General features: G+C 43.0%; 2 protein-coding genes across 4 annotated transcripts in view; both read right to left on the bottom strand.

The window, feature by feature from the left end:
- GGACT (gamma-glutamylamine cyclotransferase) overlaps nt 1–2,531 on the bottom strand; it is a 46,530-nt gene extending 43,999 nt beyond the window's left edge. Inside the window, exon 1 of one of the 2 annotated variants that reach the window (XM_022576834.2) lies at nt 2,491–2,531. The gene's annotated coding sequence lies outside the window, so the exon portion shown is untranslated. The other variant, XM_022576833.3, reaches the window with a different exon arrangement.
- Nucleotides 2,532–13,109: 10,578 nt separating this feature from the next.
- The window catches only part of TMTC4 (transmembrane O-mannosyltransferase targeting cadherins 4), a 63,030-nt gene continuing 56,564 nt past the window's right edge, over nt 13,110–19,575 (bottom strand). For both annotated transcript variants that reach the window (XM_022576832.2, XM_089899399.1), the window contains 2 exons: nt 17,342–17,411; nt 13,110–15,818 (listed from right to left, as the gene is read on the bottom strand). In XM_022576832.2, coding sequence (XP_022432540.1) covers nt 15,670–15,818; nt 17,342–17,411 — 219 coding nt within the window. In that variant the 3' untranslated portion in view covers nt 13,110–15,669. The remainder of the gene's footprint in view (nt 15,819–17,341; nt 17,412–19,575) is intronic.

Below are 19,575 nucleotides of genomic sequence, written 5' to 3'. Positions count from 1 at the left end.
ACTTAAACAGTATCGGTTTCTATCCCTGCTCTATTCTATATACTTCCTGCTGCGGCTACCTAAGGCCAGCGTGAATAACCACCTTCTCTACGACTAGTGCTAGTCGTCAGCACCCTTGTTTTCGAGGTCAGCTAGTCCAAAACACTTCTGTACAAAGGTCCACCAATTAGAAATTAATTTACCTTTGCAAACTCAGCGTTTGAAATACAAATGCTCTCTACCCGGGCAGCCTGCTTATTCAGGGACTTCTGGCTTCTCCTGGGAGTCAGTTCAGGAAAACAAGGCATTTGGGGAAAATGAGGGCAACCTGCGGGGGCTCTCCACATTAGCATTTCAATTAATTGAGAGAGACCAGGGAGAATGTCTTCAATTACAGGAAAAAGTACGTAAAAACGTGTGTGTAAGACCTACTCTTGGGCTTCCCTGGTGGCGCAGTGGCTAAGAATCCACCTGCCAATGCAGGGGACATGGGCTCGAGCCCTGGTCCAGGAAGATCCCACATGCCACGGAGCAACTAAGCCCGTGTGCCACAACTACTGAGCCTGCACTCTAGAGCCCGCAAGCCACAACTACTGAGTCCACGTGCCACAACTACTGAAGCCCGCGCGCCTAGAGTCCGTGCTCCGCAACAAGAGAAGCCACCGCAATGAGAAGCCCGCACACCACAACAAAGAGTAGCCCCCGCTCACCTCAACTAGGGAAAGCCCGCGTGCAGCAACGAAGACCCAACTCAGCCAAAAATAAATAAATTTATATATAAAAAAAAAAGACCTACTCTTTATATTGGTCAATCCAACTGACTTAGAGACCTTTCAGTATTTTGGGTTTTTTTAACATCTTTATTGGCATATAATTACTTTACAATGGTGTGTTAGTTTCTGCTTTGTAACAAAAGTTTCTGCTTTGTAACAAAATGAATCAGCTATACATATACATATATCCCCATATCTCCTCCCTCCCACCCTCCCTATCCTACCCCTCTAGGCGGTCACAAAGCACTGAGCTGATCTCCCTGTGCTATGCGGCTGCTTCCCACTAGCTATCTATTTTACATTTGGTAGTGTATATATGTCCATGCCACTCTCTCACTTCGTCCCAGCTTACCCTTCCCCCTCCCCGTGTCCTCAAGTCCATTCTCTACGTCTGTCTCTTTATTACTGTCCTGCCCCTAGGTTCTCCAGAACCATTTTTTTTTTAGATTCCATATATATGTGTTAGCATATGGTATTTGTTTTTCTCTTTCTGACTTACTTCACTCTGTATGACAGACTCTAGGTACATCCACCTCACTACAAATAACTCAATTTCGTTTCTTTTTATGGCTGAGTACTATTCCATTGTATATATGTGCCTCGCTTTCTTTATCCATTCATCTGTCAATGGACACTTAGGTTGCTTCCATGTCCTGGCTATTGTAAATAGCGCTGCAATGAACATTGTGGTACATGACTCTTTTTGAATTATGGTTTTCTCAGGGTATATGCCCAGTAGTGGGATTGCTGGGTCATATGGTAATTCTATTTTTAGTTTTTTAAGGAACCTCCATACTGTTCTCCATAATGGCTGTATCAATTTACATTCCCACCAACAGTGCAAGAGGGTTCCCTTTTCTCCACACCCTTAGAGAGACACTTTAGTTTTTAATACAGGATTTCTCCCTGGGACATTGAGCAAAATTAATAACCTGCTTTGAGAAGACGTGGCCACCAGTCTCATTTTCTTCGTGGCCACGAGTCTCATTTTCTTATCAGTTCAATATTAACAGTCAGCCTGGAGTCAGAAAGGTGTGTTAAAAAAACCGTGCACCTATTTAGGGTTTCCAGTGCAGCTGCGGTGCTCTTTGGCCAACAGAGTGAAAGCTCAATAACCATATTTCGTAATCAGGCAGTAAGAGAAATTTCTCCAAAAACTCAGCTGTGTCACTAACGGCTCCAAAGAAACCTGAGCTCAGTAACTGACAAACGCCAGAAGTTTTGGTTTTTTTTCTTTTGCAGCTTCTGGTCTCCTCGCAAACAAGAATCTCCTGTTAAAAACAGAATTTCTCTAAAGCGTCAGCCTCATTATACTGCGAGATCCTTTTAAAACTACCTTCTAAATGGTCATCGCTTCTTCCTTACTGGGAAGGGGCAGCGTGCACACCTGCAGGCAGTTCCCAACTCTTCCCGCCCCCCGTCGTTCTGGCGGTGGCGTCCGCCTCGCGCCGCGCGGAGCAACGTGTGGACGCGCGTAGCGGCCCCGTGTCCCCTCCCTTCCAGCTGGTCCCACAGGCGCCCGCGTCCCTTCACGGCCCAGGCTCTGCCCCAGCCCCTCGGCGCCCCCCCCGCCGCCCCTCCCCGACTCTCCCTCCCCGACTCACGCGGGCCCCGGACTCCGCCCTGGCGCGACGCGCCGGCAGCAACACCCCGAGTCCCCGGGGCCTCTAGGGCACCCTCGCGGCGGGGACGGGGGCGGGGACAGTGGCCCCGTCTCGGCCCGAGCCCAGCTCCTCACCTGCCTCGGAGCGCAGCGCCGTCTGGGAGAGCGGGCCAGGGGGGCGGAGCGGAAATCCTGGCCGAGGCTGGCGCGGCCGCCCCGGGAGGCCGCCCCCGGCGGCGCCCCCTGGAGGAGGGACCGTGTACCTGCCTGCGCGGGCCGCGTGCACACCTGGGCACGCGCCGGGAGCCAGACGGGCGCACACGCTCTAACGCGTCCCACCGGGGCGTCCAGGGTCAGCCTTTTGAGTCCATGTTGGACCCCGATACACCTGGGGACACACCGCGTCAGATATACACACACACACTCACACGCTTAGAAATGAGCCAACACCTGGGGATGCATCCTGTAGGGCAGATGCACAAGGTGATGACCAAGGCCTCACACTCCAGCATCCACCCTCAGCGCCGATACCATACTGGATACAGATAATCATATAGTCTTGATACTGCCACTTATTTACCAATTCTCCATTTTCAGTCAAAACTGTGGCTGTAAGGGACAATGGAAGTAATGACTTACCGTCTGTTCCTGGATCCTAGGACTGAATTTGAGCCCCAGAAATTAGAGGAGTGAAGACCAAAAGCGGAAGGAGAATTTTTTCTAGAGACTGCGTTCATTCTGGGCTTAAGCAATGCTACTTTGGGGACCCAGATGGCAAGAACGGCATAGCGAGAGAGAAGGGGCCCCTTCTGCAGCTCCCCTCACAAGTACTAGTCGTTGGAATAGCAATAATCCCCCTCACTGTCCGCCTTTCCACTTTCTCATGTATGTGGGCTGGATCCACGTGGTTTTCACAATCTGATTTCTATTCAAACATTTCCAGTAATGCTGATGTGGTTGTGTTTTGAACAGATTTTCCTAAAAAAATCTAAAAGATCAGATTCATAAGCTATAATTTTCAGAGTTCTTTCTTGTTTGGGGAAGCTCATGATTAAATTTAAATTTATTAAAAATCTTGTCTGGTGTATATATATATATATATATTTTTTTTTTTTTTTTTTCGGTATGCGGGCCTCTCACTGCTGTGGCCTCTCCAGTTGCGGAGCACAGGCTCCGGACGTGCAGGCTCAGCGGCCATGGCTCACGGGCCCAGCCGCTCCGTGGCACGTGGGATCTTCCCGGACCGGGGCACGAACCCCTGTCTCCTGCATCGGCAGGCGGACTCTCAACCACTGTGCCACCAGGGAAGCCCTGGTGTATATTTTTTTTTTTTTTTTTTTTGCGGTACTGGGGCCTCTCACTGTTGCGGCCTCTCACTGTTGCGGCCTCTCCCGTTGCAGAGCACAGGCTCTGGACGCGCAGGCTCAGTGGCCATGGCTCAGGGGCCCGGCCGCTCCGCGGCATGTGGGATCTTCCCAGACTGGGGCACGAACCCGTGTCCCCTGCATCGGCAGGCGGACTCTCAACCACTGCGCCACCAGGGAAGCCCCCTGGTGTATATTTTTAACATACTATTTTTAAAGAGTAGCAGTAGCATCTTAATTTTTTTCAAAAGGCAGAATGGTTCCATTTTATTTATTTATTCTTTTTCTTTGAGGGAGGAAGATCATGTCAGCAAAGGAAAGTGTGAGGAAAATACATGAATAAATAATTCTTCCAATAAAGGAAAATTAAAGATGGTAACAAGGTGAGTGTTAAAGTGCATTTAGTGCCAGATAAGGCTGGGAGAATCTGATCCAACATAGATTAGGCTCTGTGGGATGAGATCTTCAGTTTAACTGTCAAAAAAATAACCCATAGACAAATAGAGTAGTAATTTTCAAAATGTGGTCCCAGATGGGCTGCATTAGCAGCACCTGGAAATTTAGAAATGCGAACTCACAGGCCACACCCCAGACCTTCTGAATAAGCAACTCTGGGGGGTGGGTCCAGTGAAAAAAATACACTTTAACAAGTGCTTCTTTTTTTTTTTTTATAATGGTAATTAATTTTTTTTCCAGTTTTATTAAGATATAATGGACTTAGAGCGCTGTATAAGTTTAAGGTGTACAGCATAATGATTTGACATATATATCATGAAATGATTATCACAATAAGGTTAGTGAACATCCATCATCTTATATAGATACAATAGAAAAAAATTTTTTGTGTGATGAGAACTCTTAGGATTTACTTTCTTAACAACTTTCATATACAGCATACAGCAGTGTTAATTATATTTATCATGTTGTCCATTACATCCCTAGTACTTATCTTAAAACCTGAAGTTTGCAGTACCTTTTAACTACTTTCATCCAATCGCCCCACCTTCCACCCTCAGTAACTACAAATCTGATCCATATTTCACTGTTTGTTTGTATGTTCTTTTGTTTGTTTTTGAAGTGTAATTGACCTACAACACTGTGTTAGAAAAAAAGTCACAGTTTCTCAAGGAAACTGATTGGTCAGTGTAGACAAGTCTTGGCTTCAGTTTAGGTTTGGTGGGTTACACAGGAGCCCTTAGCAAGCCAACTACTCTGGTGGGTTTTAGGAACTGAGTTGACTCATGGAGGCTGTCAGTTGCATGCAAATTGTATAGGTGAGTCCCTCACCGAAAATGTTTTAGCCCACCATCAGCTGTTTTTCTGGTCTGTTGCTCTGCGGTCCACAATCTCCCATACCCTCCAGGCTCAAGGTCAAGCAGCTGGCAAAAAGCTATGCCCGGGTTCAAAGCTCGGGCACAAACATTTCCTTTATCAACTCAAAGGATTTAGACTAACAAATTGTCTTTCAGTGGAATTATCCAGTTTGGCCATTTTTGTTTTCTAAATACCAGCAGGTAATTGCCAAGCTCTGTTTTCTAGACTTTGGTGTTAGATGCCTAATTTATATTTGACTGAATGCACTGCTTCTTAGTATTATGCAAAAGAAGTCAACCTCATCTCCTTGTTACCCCTCCCACATGTCTCCAGAATTGCAAGGACCACACAATAGATGGGAAAATGTCTTCTGCATCTCTTGAAAAGATGCTTATAATGTGAAATAAGCAACAGAACAGGGTGCTATATACAGAGCTTCAAGTCTAACTGGATAACACTATAAAATCTACTGAAATATTATCAAATTATTCTAGTAAATTATTACAAATAATCATCTTTGGCCCTAAATAACCTGCAAACTAAATCCAGCCCACCATTTGTTTTTGTAAGCTAAGAATGAGTTTTACATTTTTAAGTGCTTGAAAAAAATCCAAAGAAAAAATAAAACTTCATGACACATGAAAATTATGAGATTCAAATTTCAGTGTCTATAAAGTTTTACTGAAAATACAGTCATGCTGACTCATTTATGGGTTGTCTATGGCTTTTTTTTTTATATAAATGACAACCTTTTCTTTTTTTAAAAAAATTAGTTAATTTATTTACTTATTTTTGGTTGTGTTGGGTCTTCGTTGCTGCACGCAGGCTTTCTCTAGTTGCGGTGAGCGGGGGCTACTCTTCATCGCGGTGTGTGGGCTTCTCACTGCGGTGGATTCTCTTGTTGTGAGGCACGGGCTCTAGGCACGCGGGCTCAGCAGTTGTGGCTCGCCGGTTCTAGAGTGCAGGCTCAGTAGTTGTGGCATGTGGGCTTCAGTAGTTGTGGCTCACAGGCTCTAGAGCGCAGGCTCAGTAGTTGTGGCGCACGGGCTTAGTTGCTCCGCAGCATGTGGGATCTTCCTGGACCAGAGCCCGAATCTGTGTCCCCTGTGCTGGCAGGCAGATTCTTAACCACTGCGCCACCAGGGAAGTCCCTCTATGGCTGCTTTTTTGTGATAGCAGCAGAGCTGAGTAGCCGCCACTGAGACAAGGTGGCCTGACAAGGTGGCCTGCAAAGTCTAAAATATTTTCTCTCTGCCCTTTTACAGAAAAAGTTTGTCTACGCTGCTCCATAGTCTTTTGCTCCAGTCACCATTATAATCCCTGCCTCTTTGTTCTGTGATAGTTGATTTATGACTGCCTCCCTCCTGGACTGAGTTCCATGAGGTCAGACCTGTCTCCTTTGAATGTTTCCAGCACTTCCCACCATGGTACCCAGAGTAGGTATTCAGTAATATTTATTTCACTGAACTTTAGTTTTTGATCATTTCCCCTAGGTAAATCAATATGAACTTGACAAAAAAATCAACATAAGATCCATTAATCAGGATAATTTAGAAAATTTGTATGTCACAAAATAGAATTTAAAAATTCTGCAAATAATGGGATTCCTTGCTTCCATTTTCTAAACCAGGTTCTAAAAATTTGTTGTTAAATTAGAAAGTGGCAGAGTTGTTTTTTCCTTGTCATTCTGTTGAGTTATTTTACTTAGTACAACAGGTCTCATTGCTAAACAACTTCCACGGCAAAGAAATTAATGAGAGGAGAAAACCAACCTCATGAAGCTAAGTTCATTCACGTTAAATGCAATCCTAGTATTTCTGGAATTATTGTTTTAAAGATGATGTGCGCTGCTGTCAGATATTTAAAAATAAGGCATTGACCTTTTCTCCACAAAAGATAGGCAATATCTTGTCTAAAAAGGCAACGGAATTTTCCAAGCAATTGCGGTTCAGATGGTTTATGCTCTTCTTGCCTACCTTCTGTAATTTTTGGAATAACAAGCAAAGACCAGAGTAAAGCACTATATGAGATATATAACTGGAGGATAACTGAAAGAACTCCCAGAAGAAAGTAATCTGACCGACCAGATATGCCATCCACCATGGAGGAAGCTAATTACATTGCAAAGAGGCCACAAACCAATCTCTAACCCTGTAACATTGCTGCCATTGCTCTGCTTAAAGCCAGAATCAAGTTATTTGGTCCTGCTCTCCAAACAGCAACTTTTTAAAGGAAATAATGGTTGCCTGGTGCCTGGCAATGTGGACATTACAAGGGGAAATGTGGCTTGATTCCCTTGAGCCGTCGATGCAGGAAATGAACACATATTGAGTGCTCCTATGTGCCTGGTACAGTATGACTCTTTCCTCACATTACCCTTTGAACCATAGTATGAAGCAGATATGATCATTCCTGGTCTACATATGAATTGGCTCCATGAGGTTCAATAACCCACTCAAAGACATGCTGCCAGGAAATAAGAGTGTCCATATCCAGCTGAACCTGAAACTCATGCTCTTTAACTTAAGGGCTAAAACAAGGTAGCTGGGTCATATGTGCTGAAATGTGTGTCATCTGCACTAATAATTCTACTTTGGAACCTCTTTGTTCAAAGTGCTAGTTCCAATGGATAATGCTGTATGTATGGTTCTACCCATGAAGAGCTTTCACATACATGATCCCATTTGATCCATACCCCTGCATTGCACAATAAAGGCCAGGTAGAGAATTTCCTCCACTTTACAGATGAGGTAAAGAGGTTGGATGGCCTGACTAGGGTCATACGATTAACTGTGCCCTGTCTTAGCCCAATCAAATATCTCCAGTACAAAACCATCATTGGACAAACTCAGATTTATTGGCTCGTTGCCATGGGGGAGACCACACACCCATGGAGCCCTGAGATGCCTCACCAAACAAAGATGCAGTTAGGAGGTTTGGGGGGGAGCGGGGGAGGAATTTAAAGGTAATAGTGTTTTTACAGGCTGAAGGCAAAAGAGGGATGCGTGCCAATGGTCAGTATCAGGTCTGGACAGCAGAACAGACCCAGGGGCTTATGTACTTAGAGACTAAAAGTTTTGATAGACATGAACGGGTGTATCCAGAAATGCTTTAAATGAAGTTCTGCACGTGGGTTGGAAACTGAGGCTGCTTGTCATGTCAAAGTGCCCTGGACCCTCCAGGTGGAGCGGGATGTTTCATTCTTCCTGATGATTTCAAACAGCAACATTTCTCACAGTGCCCTTCCAGAAGGTTTCTCCAAGAGTCATAAAGCAGCAGTCACCCTTAGAAGTGGGTTCCTTGACACATTACAACTTCAGAGTGTCTACGGGAGAAATGTGGTTTCCTGTTCACTTCCCAGCTGCCTTAATCTGTGCTATGTCAGCCTGATGAATGGCAGAGCAGAATTGGACTTTTGTCAGTCTGAGGGACTTTTTACCTTACCAGAATATATCAGGACTAGAAAGCTTCACAATATTTTATTTCCACAAGAGTGCTGGAATTTCAAACATTCTTACATTACACAACAGATTTTTTTAATGAGGGTTTATTTAAGCACCCAAAGAAGGTCACTTTGCAAATTTTTATAGCGGACTTCTGTACAAGATTTAGTGTTTTTTGTTTTTTGTGTTTTGTTTTTAAAAAGGTTAAGCATCTAAGGATATTTGAAGAACACTGGTTTTGTCCAACTCTCTCATTTCATGGAGGAGAAATTAACAGCAAAAGCAACCACCACCACCATTATTTTCATTAGAAGCAACTGAGGCATGCAGTAATTAGGTGACTCATTCCAGGGTCCTGGTAACTAATGACAGGATTGGAAGTGTTTGTATCTAATTGAATTGTTGAAGCTTTAAAAAATGACTTATGGCAGTGAAGCTGGCCCTAGGGTAGATCTCACACCCCTGGTCTCTGTTCTTTCCACCTTATCACCTTGCTTGCTGATGTCTGCAGATTCCTAGACCAAGTACTGTAAAAGCTGTCATCCATATACATTATCAGAAAGTTCTAGAAATGAGCAGTTTTGAAAAATTTCAAGACACATCTCAAGTCTATTCAGCAAAAGTAATGCTATTGAAACGTAACTGCTGAAACAGAACTGTTTTTAAATGATGGATAAAACTGCAATTTAAATCTACAGGGAAAATGTTTTCTGAAACACAAGTAGGAAGCAGAAAGCTTTATTGGCCCTGGAAAAATACCACATATTTAAAAGCAAAATGATTAGAAATGCAGGACACTCAAGGCAGTTTTGATAAACAGCGTAGCAGGTTTAAAGTACTTGTATTGATAGAACTAATCAGACTTAGAACACAAGTGATAAAAATATAAACCTGAGATTGTTTATGGGTCATTTAATTACAGGATTAAAAACCTCAAGAAAAGTGAGGGTTATTCCTCCTTCAATTATTTATTGAATAGTATTATGTGCCAAGCATGGGTCTAGGGCTTTATAAACCTTTTCTCATTTAAACTTTCCAATAAGTCTGTGAAAAAGGTAGTATTATCCCCCATTTTACAGATGAGGTTCTCAGCTGCTAAAAGACTAAGTTACTTTACTGGATTCCTAGGGGGGCCAGGCATGGCCACAAACTGGGTGGCTTTAATAACAGAAATGTTCTGGAGGCCAGAGGTCTGAAGTCAGGGTGTTGGCAGGGCCACCCTCCTTCGAAGGCTCTAGGGGAAGATCCTTCCTTGCCTCTTCCAGCTTCTGGTGGCTCCTGGCATTCCTTGGCTTGTGGCAGGATCACTCCAATCTCTGTCTCCACCTTCTCATGGCCTTCTTTTCTCTGTGTGCCTCTGTGTATCCTCTCCTCTTTTTAGAAAACACCAGTCATTGGTTTAGGGCCCACCCTAAATCCAGGATGGTTTCCTCTCAAGATCCTTAACTAATTAGATCTGTAAGACCTGATTTCCAAATACAGTCACATTCTGAAGTTCTGGGTGGACACGAATTTTGTGGGGTACACTATCCAACCCACTACACTTGCCTAAGGTCTGGTACATGGAGGAAAAACAAGGTTCCAACCTGGGTGTAATGCAGATTTTCCTTTCACATTCAAGCTTTATGCCCCCCAAATGCCAGTTATTTCCAGACGACCACCAAGAGAGTCACACAGCATACAGAGTTTCGTGAGGAGTTAAAGGCATGCTTCAGGAAAGAGTCTGCCTTGCACCCTTGTAGTTCAGCCAACAATCTGAGCAATGACGCCTCCCGAGTTCTGCTCACTCAGCATGACTCTGGAGACACAGGCTCCCCAGCGTCTCCCCCACCTGCTGGGCAAAGCCATTTAGTGAATACATTTGGTTACCTGAGTTTCCCACATGGTGTCTCCTTTCCACCAATGCGCCTTATCACAGCTTTATTACGAACCCATCCATAGCTCTCTTGAAGAAAGATTTCTCTGTGATGTCGCACATGTTCCTTGCTTTAGAAAAAAAGTTATTTCAAATAATGCAGAGATTTACAAAGTAGAAGGTGAAGAGTCTCTCTCCTCCTTACTTCTCGCTCAGAAACAGCTCATGTTAATATCAATATAAACTGCAATTCCTGTACATTTAAAGAAAAGAGATTGGAATATGAGAGAAGAACAAGGGAACAACCTTAATATTTGACAGCGTTCTCTTGGCTCCTGTCTCCTCCATTGTATTTTCTTGTCTCCTTCAACCCAACCAAACTGTCCCACACGGGGCCTTTGTTTCTCTTCCTTTGAACTAGAAACCAACTTCTGATTTTCATTTTATGAGGAACATTATTTGAAAAGAGCCCATAGACAAATGAATATCTTCTTGGTAGAATTTTAAAGGCACAAGAGATTAAGACAAGACTCTGTGTGATTTTAAAATAAGGCTGTAGTATTCTATAATTATATTTGGTATTTGTTAATGAATATTTCAAGCAACATGAAATGTCTCACTTTACTGAAAATCAGGGTTACTCAACACTTAGGATCCTTCTATTTGGGTCAACATGGCAAGAACATCCCAGATTCCCCTTGTCTTTATTCAATACAGCTGACTCTTCAATGGAGTTTATGTCTCAATATAACTTATTTCCCCCAGATGCCTGGTGAAGTTTTTACCATAAACATGAGGCCCAAAGGAGAAGGTAGAGGCAATTGAACCAATATCTGTTCCTATGAAATAGAAAAGTCAACTTGATTTGATGTTTCACTGCCTCCAGGAAAAACGAGATTCACCAACTAATGGAGAACTTTGAACACAGGAGAAGGAAAGAAATGTCCTGACAACCTGTGACCCTGGAACAGCTGCAAATATAAAGACGTGAATGAGTCACGGGGGGCCTGCTGACTCCCCAGGAGTCCCCTGGAAATGGGGGCTGGTAACAATGCTCAGTCCCCGAGTCTACACCAGCGTGCCCAACCTGGGCACACAACAAGGGTGAGATAACATGGATGGCAAGCTCCACGGGGCAGGAATCATCTGTTTTCATTTTTCATCATATCCCCAGCAGCTAGCACACTGCCATTGCACAGTCTGTGCCCAATAAGATATTTTGAAAAAGGTAATAGCATAAAAGTAGTACAAGGGATCCTTGGGATGGGACTGTTCTGTATCTTGACTGTGGTGATCTCACAAATCTACATGTGACAAAATGGCACAGATTCTGTCCCTTCCACTAAAAAGCTCTTCACTGATCTTTCATCTAATAATTTTATTCACTGCTGATCTTTGCCTGAATCAATTAATTCATTGGAGACAAAAAAAAAAGGGGGGGATGATTTTCTAATTGCCATTCTTTCAACATTTATTGGCTTTAATTAGTCTATAGAGAAGACTATTTTCCCTCATCAGCTATGGCTATTTGGTAACCATGTAATTGTGATAGGCATACTGTATCCAGTCTGCAGAAGGGCATCTGACTTGTCCACTCAGGAAAGCCTTAGGGACAAAGATGAGAAGTAGAGACGAATATGTCCACATCTGTCCCCGTCTAGATCTTGTAACATACAGGGGCTTTATTTTCTCTTTGCTAGGGTCAAATTCCACTTGATTTTGGGTCCCATCCCTTCCTTTCTTCTCAAGGACCTTATTCCCTCTCTAGTTTATAGCCAGCCTCTCCCTCTCAATGGCACTGATCTGGATGATGAAACAATGGGTCTCATCCCCTTACCAACCCACCTCCTATCCATCACCAATTGATTCCTATGTATTTCTCAGGTCCATCCACATTTCATCAACTTGACGGCCTCTTCTCTACACCAAGCCACCTTCATCTCTACCCTGGATACATGCAATGGTCTCTTTACTGATCTGCTCACGTCTTCTTTGCCTCCCTCCAATTCCTTCCCCACCAACAGTCAAAGTGATCTTTTCAAAACATAGATCTGATAATTTCCTTCGTTTTGAATCCTCCCATGGTTTAAGATAAAGACCGTGTGGTCTGCAAACCCTGGCATAGTCTGGACCTCGTCACCTTTACCAACTCCATCAAGCACCCCTCCCCCTCTCCCTTGGACTTTGTTCACCAAGTACTTTACCTTTCTCACCACAGGCCCTTTGCGTATGCCGTTTCTTCTTTGTGTGCAGTCCAGGTTTTCTCAACATCAGTACTACTGGCATTTGGAGCCATTCTTTTTTGTAGGGGGTTGTCCTGTGCTTTGTAAGGTGTACAGTAGCATCTTCCCACCCCCATCAGTTGTGTCAGCCAAAAACATCTCCAGGCATTGCCAACTGTCCCCTGAGGGTCAAAATCTCCCCTGTTGAGAACCACTGGCCTAGAGTGATCTTCCTCTCTGCTTATCAAATCTCAGTTCAGAAGTCACCTTCTCAGGGAACCCTTTCCTGACTCTTCAGGCTAGACTCAGTCTCCCGCTTCAGTTATTAATTATATGACTGACAATTACTGTTTCTCACTGCACTGTCTGCTGCATGAGGGCCAGGGGCCATGTCCACTTCCCTCATCACTGTACTCCCAGTGCCTGGGAGAGTATCTGCCACTTAATATTTGTTGAATGAGGGAATGAATGAATTTAAGGTCAAACCTGTCTGATGCAAAATCTACACCTTCCTCCAAAAGTCTAGTCTATCATTTATTGAGGCAAGTACTGAGCCAAGTACCTCATTACTGAGAGGGCGGTCTTATGTCTTACCCTGTCCATTTTACAGATGGGAAACTGGAACTTATGCAATACTAAATGACCTGCCAATGACATCAAAACACTAGAGCCAAGACCCAAATCTATGTTTTCTCACCCCAAAGTCCAAGCTGATAGGTGTGAATGTGAACACAGACATCCAATGCTTTGCTGTGGGGCTTGGTCTTCTATTCTGTATGATATTTAAACTCAGTAATTTGAAATAAAATGTAAAGACCATGCTTAAGAAATGTGATAGAATCAGAACCCCAAAGAGCCCTGTGAAGGCATAATGGGCTACATCTATAGGGTGGAATTTTTAAGAAATGTAAGAGTGCATCTAAACAGGGAAGAAATGTAGCAGATAAACAAACAAAAAATAGCCTCAAACCACATTCCAGGGTTTCGTGATGTTCGCTATCAGGGAGGTGAAGGATGATTCTGACTCTCAGATTTCCCAAAATGGCAACAATCCCTATGTTTGTTCTGACACCCCACCCCAAACCCAATCCCCTACTGTGATTAGCAACAAAAACAAAGTTTAGAAAAAAATACCAAATAAGAGGGGAACTGGGAGACAGATTTCCACTTCAGTCTTGTTAGAAAGGAAACCCAAGAAATAAATTACAGGGTGGCTGCCTTAAGATGGAAAAAAGAAGGAAGAAAAGAGGAACATCATGGCGTACTTCCAAAATCGGCCGAGATAAAAGACTCCCTGAAATATCAGTCAAATGAATGACTGTCTTCTCTGGACAGAAGGCAGCTGTGATGGAAATCCTGAGATGGAGCAGTGAAAGCTAAGGGGATTCGTTCTGTAGACAGGGGTCCTAGATTTGCATGTCTTGATTTGACACTCAACTTTTAGTATCAGCACAAAAAGAAAAAAAAAAAATCCTGAAGGAGCTTTTACCAGAAATATTTTTTTCTTCATTCTCAAAAGATAAGCACTGTTTCAAAGAGAGAAATTTGCTTAAATAAAAAAAAGTCAACAAGCATACAGTACCTCTATTATCTGCCAAACTAAGTGCTACAGGAACGTAAATAAGAACAAGGCAGCTCCTGCCCCTAAGAGCTCTATAAATTGTTACTGTTGTTTGGGGACCATTTCTGAAATGTTTGAAACACAGCACTTTCTTTTCTGAAGTATCTCAACCACTGCAGGTTACAATTACTGATTTACAACTCTATGCAGGTCTGCCCCCGGCCCCCCACAAAGTGAGTGTAGAGAATCAAATTCATCTCCATGTGGGATCTACTCAGCCCATATTTTAGAACCTGGAGGACTCCACGGTGCGATTCTATTAAATGGTCCCTAAAACCAAATAGAAGCCACATTCTAGAAAGGATGAATCAGTCACTTTGATTTCATTTTAACGCAAAGAGGACAGAGTCAAATAATTTGAAAATCATCTTAATAGATGATTAATAGGAGGCACTATGACACTTGTATACCGGTTTCTGTAATAATTTTACTGCATAAGGAATGACAGAGATTGCATAAATCATTAGGTCAACAGCATATATAGGAGGATAAAACAAAACGAACATGATTATTCTGACCCAATAAAACAGGACAGTCCCATTCTTAAAAATATCACAAACTCCCCAAATGTGGTTCCTTTTGGGAGAAAATTTACCTCTTGCATTTTTTGGATATAGTAATGACTATGGTTCCATGAAACTAAATAGAAAACTGTTTTCCAGTCGAAAAACACAAAAAAACAACTTACATAGAAGTGTGTAGCCCTCTTAATACTGGATGTAACAAAAATAAAGACATCAGGCTGCCTGCTTTTGCCTAAAGCATGGCTTTAATTTTCTATTAATAGTGACAGTTTATGTAGGATACTACATAATTTCCTATGTTATGAAACAGCACAAGTTGAAGAATCCAAAAAATATTGCAGGAGTGAATTTCTTCCTACGGGAAAAGTGTAGATACACTAGATGTTAAAATTTCCATTCTTCATTCAATTATTTGCCCCATTCAAAAAAAAATACAAATAAATATTTCCTTACAAATGATGTTCATAGCACATTGTTTGGAAAAAAAAAGATTAAAAAAACTTAATTTACTCTTTCTTGTCATTAAATAAAAATTCTAATATACAGACACATTAGATATTTATATAAATTGTAGGAGTCAGTTTGTCATTTCTTGTTCACAATCCATGTTTAATAATGTGAGTCTTTACAACAACACGACTCACATCCCAAATGCAGGTTTAATTCTGCTGCAAGTCGCTCAAGATAATTTTTTTCTGTTTTTCTTTTTAATTAAAAAAGACTTCATCCTTGGAATTTTAGAATTTATGTTTGAGTTGTCTGAAAAAATACAATTTCAATGCAAAAACCACATCAAGCATTCGAGAGTATATTGCTGGTGCTGTAATCTTTTTGCATGTCTGTTTTCATAGAAAAAAAATGATAAAATAAACAACATGTAAGACTTTTAAATGGTTAAACGTAAACACATGATATTAATGATCTGCCTCATGCACACACACACACAAACTCAAAAAGTGAAGGAAAAAGGCTCAAATGTTTTTCTTTTGCATTTGTTCCAGCTTTCTTCTTAGAAGACCATAATTCTCCTTAGTTCCTGATGCCATTGGGTCAAGCCGCAGAGAGATCTCATAGTGTTTTTTGGCCAAGTCTAGATGTCCCCAACGATGATAAAGCACAGCTGAAATAGCAAGAGATCAATTTCATTGGAAATGCTTCTGAATAACTTGTGGTATTCCCAACCACTTGTACAAAGAAATATTACAGAACCTCTGCAAGCAGTTTTCAAAAATCATTGTTTAAAACAATATTGTTTGTACTGCCAACTTTATTTATTGTAATCACACTCCCTGGTGAATGTCTGTTTAACCACCCCCAGTTACTCCCAGGGTTCTTCATATCATTAGGCGTGATCCATCTCCCTACAGCAACATTGTTACATAAAGAAGCAAAAGGAAGAGTACACTAAGTTTCTTGATGCTGCCAGGAAATTTCCCGAAAGCCAGGCTGCACAGGGCTGGGCTCCAGCACTGCTTAGCGCTCTGACCATGTAGAAGACCAGCCATTTACTTTAACAAAGAGTCTCCTATACCTTTCAGCAAAATAATAGCTTGTTTGTTGCCAGCTGGAATTCAGGGCTCTAACATCAAGATCTGACCATAAAATGATAGTTAAAGAAATCTACTTTTTTTTTTTTTTTGGGCTGCGTCGGGTCTTAGTTGCGGCACGCGGGATCTTCGTTGAGGCACGTGGGATCTTTCGTTGCGGCATGTGGGCTTCTCTCTAGTTGTGGCGTGCAGGCTCCAGGACGCGTGGGCTTTGTAGTTGTGGCACACGGGTTCCAGAGCGCATGGGCTCTAGTTGAGGCGTGCAAGCTCGGTAGTTGTGGGGTGCAGGCCTAGTTGCCCCGCGGCATGTGGGATCCTAGTTCCCTGACCAGGGGTCGAACCAGAGTCCCCTGCATTGTAAGGCAGATTCTTTACCACTGGACCACATGGGAAGTCCCAAGAAATCTACTCATTAGAATGGTAAGCCTCTGACTATTACAATGATTCTCTAAGTAAAACTATCTTTCTATGTGGGCAGTACAGCAACCACTGATGCTTCATCACTTTTCCAAGGGGAAGCTACAGAGTCTATAGGGAAGAGATCTGGTGAAAAAATACTCACGTGACTGAGCCTTCCAAACATCAACATGCTATGTTCTAAAAATCTAAATTATTGAGATGCAAAAATGAAAGAAAGGAATTCTAGGGAATAAGTCATTGTGAATGCATGCTTAGCCAAGACACAGAACAGAAGAACGCAGGGAAGACCAGGCTAGATAAGGAAGGTCCACTACAGAAGAAGCAAAAGGACACATGTCAGACTGCAAACTTCCAAAGTACTTCTCAGCTTAACTATCTAGGGCTCTTCACTCAAAGAAAGAAAATCTGAGTTTTAACATCAGAAGGCGATTAACTAGTGGGGGATTTTAGGAGTTGTTCTGATCATGCAATTAAGATTTGTAAATATGACTGTTACTTAGCTATCTTATTAATGTGATAATTTCCTTAAAATGCCATATTTTAGAACCAGATTATAAAGGCCAATACAGGTTAGATTTGAATAACAACTCTCCCAACAGTGATTTTACAGAAATGCACCTGTTTCATTAAAATTACACAGAATTTCGATATGATTCAAATTGAAAAATCTCCTTACCCAAATTGCCATGGTAACTTGCAGTATTTGGATGAGCTTTAATTGCTTTGAGGAATAAAGCTTCAGATTCCTAAAAAAACGAAATACATAAAAAATAAGGTACTCCACACAATGCAAAAGTTTTATGCAGTTTTATCGCCTATGAATTTCAAACTTTGAACGTGCTTGTTTTGCTCCACCAAATCCTTCTTCTGGAAACATCTGGGAGCCCAGAAGGGCCACACCCTGTTGAGAAGAGGCTCGGAAGGATGATCCATTGGGGCAGTGTGTGACTGGGCAAAGGTGACAGGGCAGTAGTCAGGGGATGGTGGCCACAGAGAGGATGAATATGCTAACGACTCTGCCACCTGCCTCCCTGAAGTGGTGGGCATTCTGCAACTTTAAGCAAGTAGCTCAGTTCAGGGTCCAGGGCAGGATGAGCAAAGGTCAATCAGGAAAGTGCCGGGCTGCTGAGGACACCCACACAAGTGTCATTTCTGGTCAGCATCGATGAGCTCATTTCTAAGATTCTCAAGGTAGGAGGTGGAGTCTGTTTAACCTCCCCTAAGAAGGCACACCCCCTCAACGACCCAGAAGCAGCCCATTCAGCTGGAGGAAATGAGCAGAGAGAATGAGGGAGAAACAGCCACCTGTCACCTCAGCCACTGCAGGACTGTACGCGAGTGTGACCAAATGCCCCTGAAGTGCAGAACCGATTCTTGGAGAGACTTGCATTTCCCCCATACAGTATTCACTTCCAACCCAGCCAGAGAAACACGGCCAAGTGTTTTCTCACCTGCTCATCGTGGGACCATGGCCGACTGCATCGCCCCTTTTTACCATAATGTTGAAAAATAAAGATACCTCATTGCTCTCAGCGACAGCTGCCGGGGGTGACTATCACACCATCTACATTCGTGTCCCTAAAGAGCCACTCATGCTTTAATCTGGGTCACAGGCTCAGCTTCAACAACCAAGGCTGGGGGTTTGGGGACAGGTTTTTACCTTCTATCTGTGCCCTACATGAGGTTCTCCCAAGGGGCCTCCCATATCCAGGATCACATGTTTTATAAAGTGCAGGGAGACCAGTTTCCTTTGCCTTGTGCTGGCTGGGCAAACATCTCTGACACCACCTTTTAGACAGAGCTGGCAGAGAAAAATCTGTATTTTAGAAATGTGGTCTGTGAGGGAATGAACGAAGATGTCAGGATTACACGCAGGATGTCAGCAAAGGTCACTCTCAGAACTCGGCTCAAAGTCAGGGTCTACATTCCGAGTTCCGGGAGAGAAAACTCCTTCAAGGAAGTCTAAGTTTTCCTGCTATGTTAGGTGTGCTGGAAACAAAAATGAAAAGAGTGCAAACAAACCAAAAATCAAATGGATTGTGCAGATCTGTAGCTGTGCTCTTTCTGATGATTTTCAAATGTTTCCATTTAAAACCTCAAATATAGGAAATGGAAAGGCTGGGGAACCTCAACCTACTTTAAAATGCTCCTCCACATGCAAAGGAAGCAGTGTTATCTGGAGACGACAGATGTAGAGATAAAAGGCAAGTTAGGAGTTCTCTAGGGGATGCTAGATTCATTTTTTGATTCATTTCTCAAGCGCCCACAAGTGCGGACATCGTTCAGGACGATGTGCAGTCAGAGTCAGGTTTGGAGGCTGTAGTGGGGTTTAGGAGAGTGGGCAATGGTGCGGGGGTGAGGGCTTACAGCCTGTCTAGGGGCTGTAGGTCTTGGCAAGGCAAGGCTGGTGGGAAGGAGTGGGTATGAGGATCAGGTAATAGGGGAAGAAAAAAAGGACTCAAAGTTTCCAAGCCTGGGGACTTCCCTGGCAGTCCAGTGGTTAAGACTCCGTGCTTCCAATGCTGGAGGCACGGGTTCGATCCCTGATCAGGGAACTAAGATCCCATATGCCTCAAAGCGTGGCCAAAAAAAAAAAAAAGTTTCCAAGCCTGGAAGACAGAAAAACAATGGCACATTGAAAAAAGAAGGGGCATCAGGAGGAAGAGTAGGTTTGTGGGGCACCGTGAGTGTGGGTTAGACATGCTCCATTTTGGGTAACATTGGGACTGGAGGCCTCGTTAGAACACGAATGCCCGCAGGTATTCAAAGCCCATCAAATGCTCATCTATTAAATCAGGCTTTTTAATGGCCCTGTTCTGGGAAGTGATGAACTATTCATAAACTGATCTTCTGTGGAGGTTCAAGGATGCTTCAAGACCCAAGTAATGAGCTGACTTATGCCAAGGAACA

Source organism: Delphinapterus leucas, chromosome 18, assembly GCF_059928025.1.
Source record: "Delphinapterus leucas isolate spDelLeu-1000000601 "Yukka" chromosome 18, BTC_Dleu_Yukka2, whole genome shotgun sequence".
NCBI lineage: Eukaryota > Metazoa > Chordata > Mammalia > Artiodactyla > Monodontidae > Delphinapterus > Delphinapterus leucas.
The sequence above is the reverse complement of the archived record's forward strand: the minus strand, read 5'-3'. Positions and strand labels throughout refer to the sequence as shown.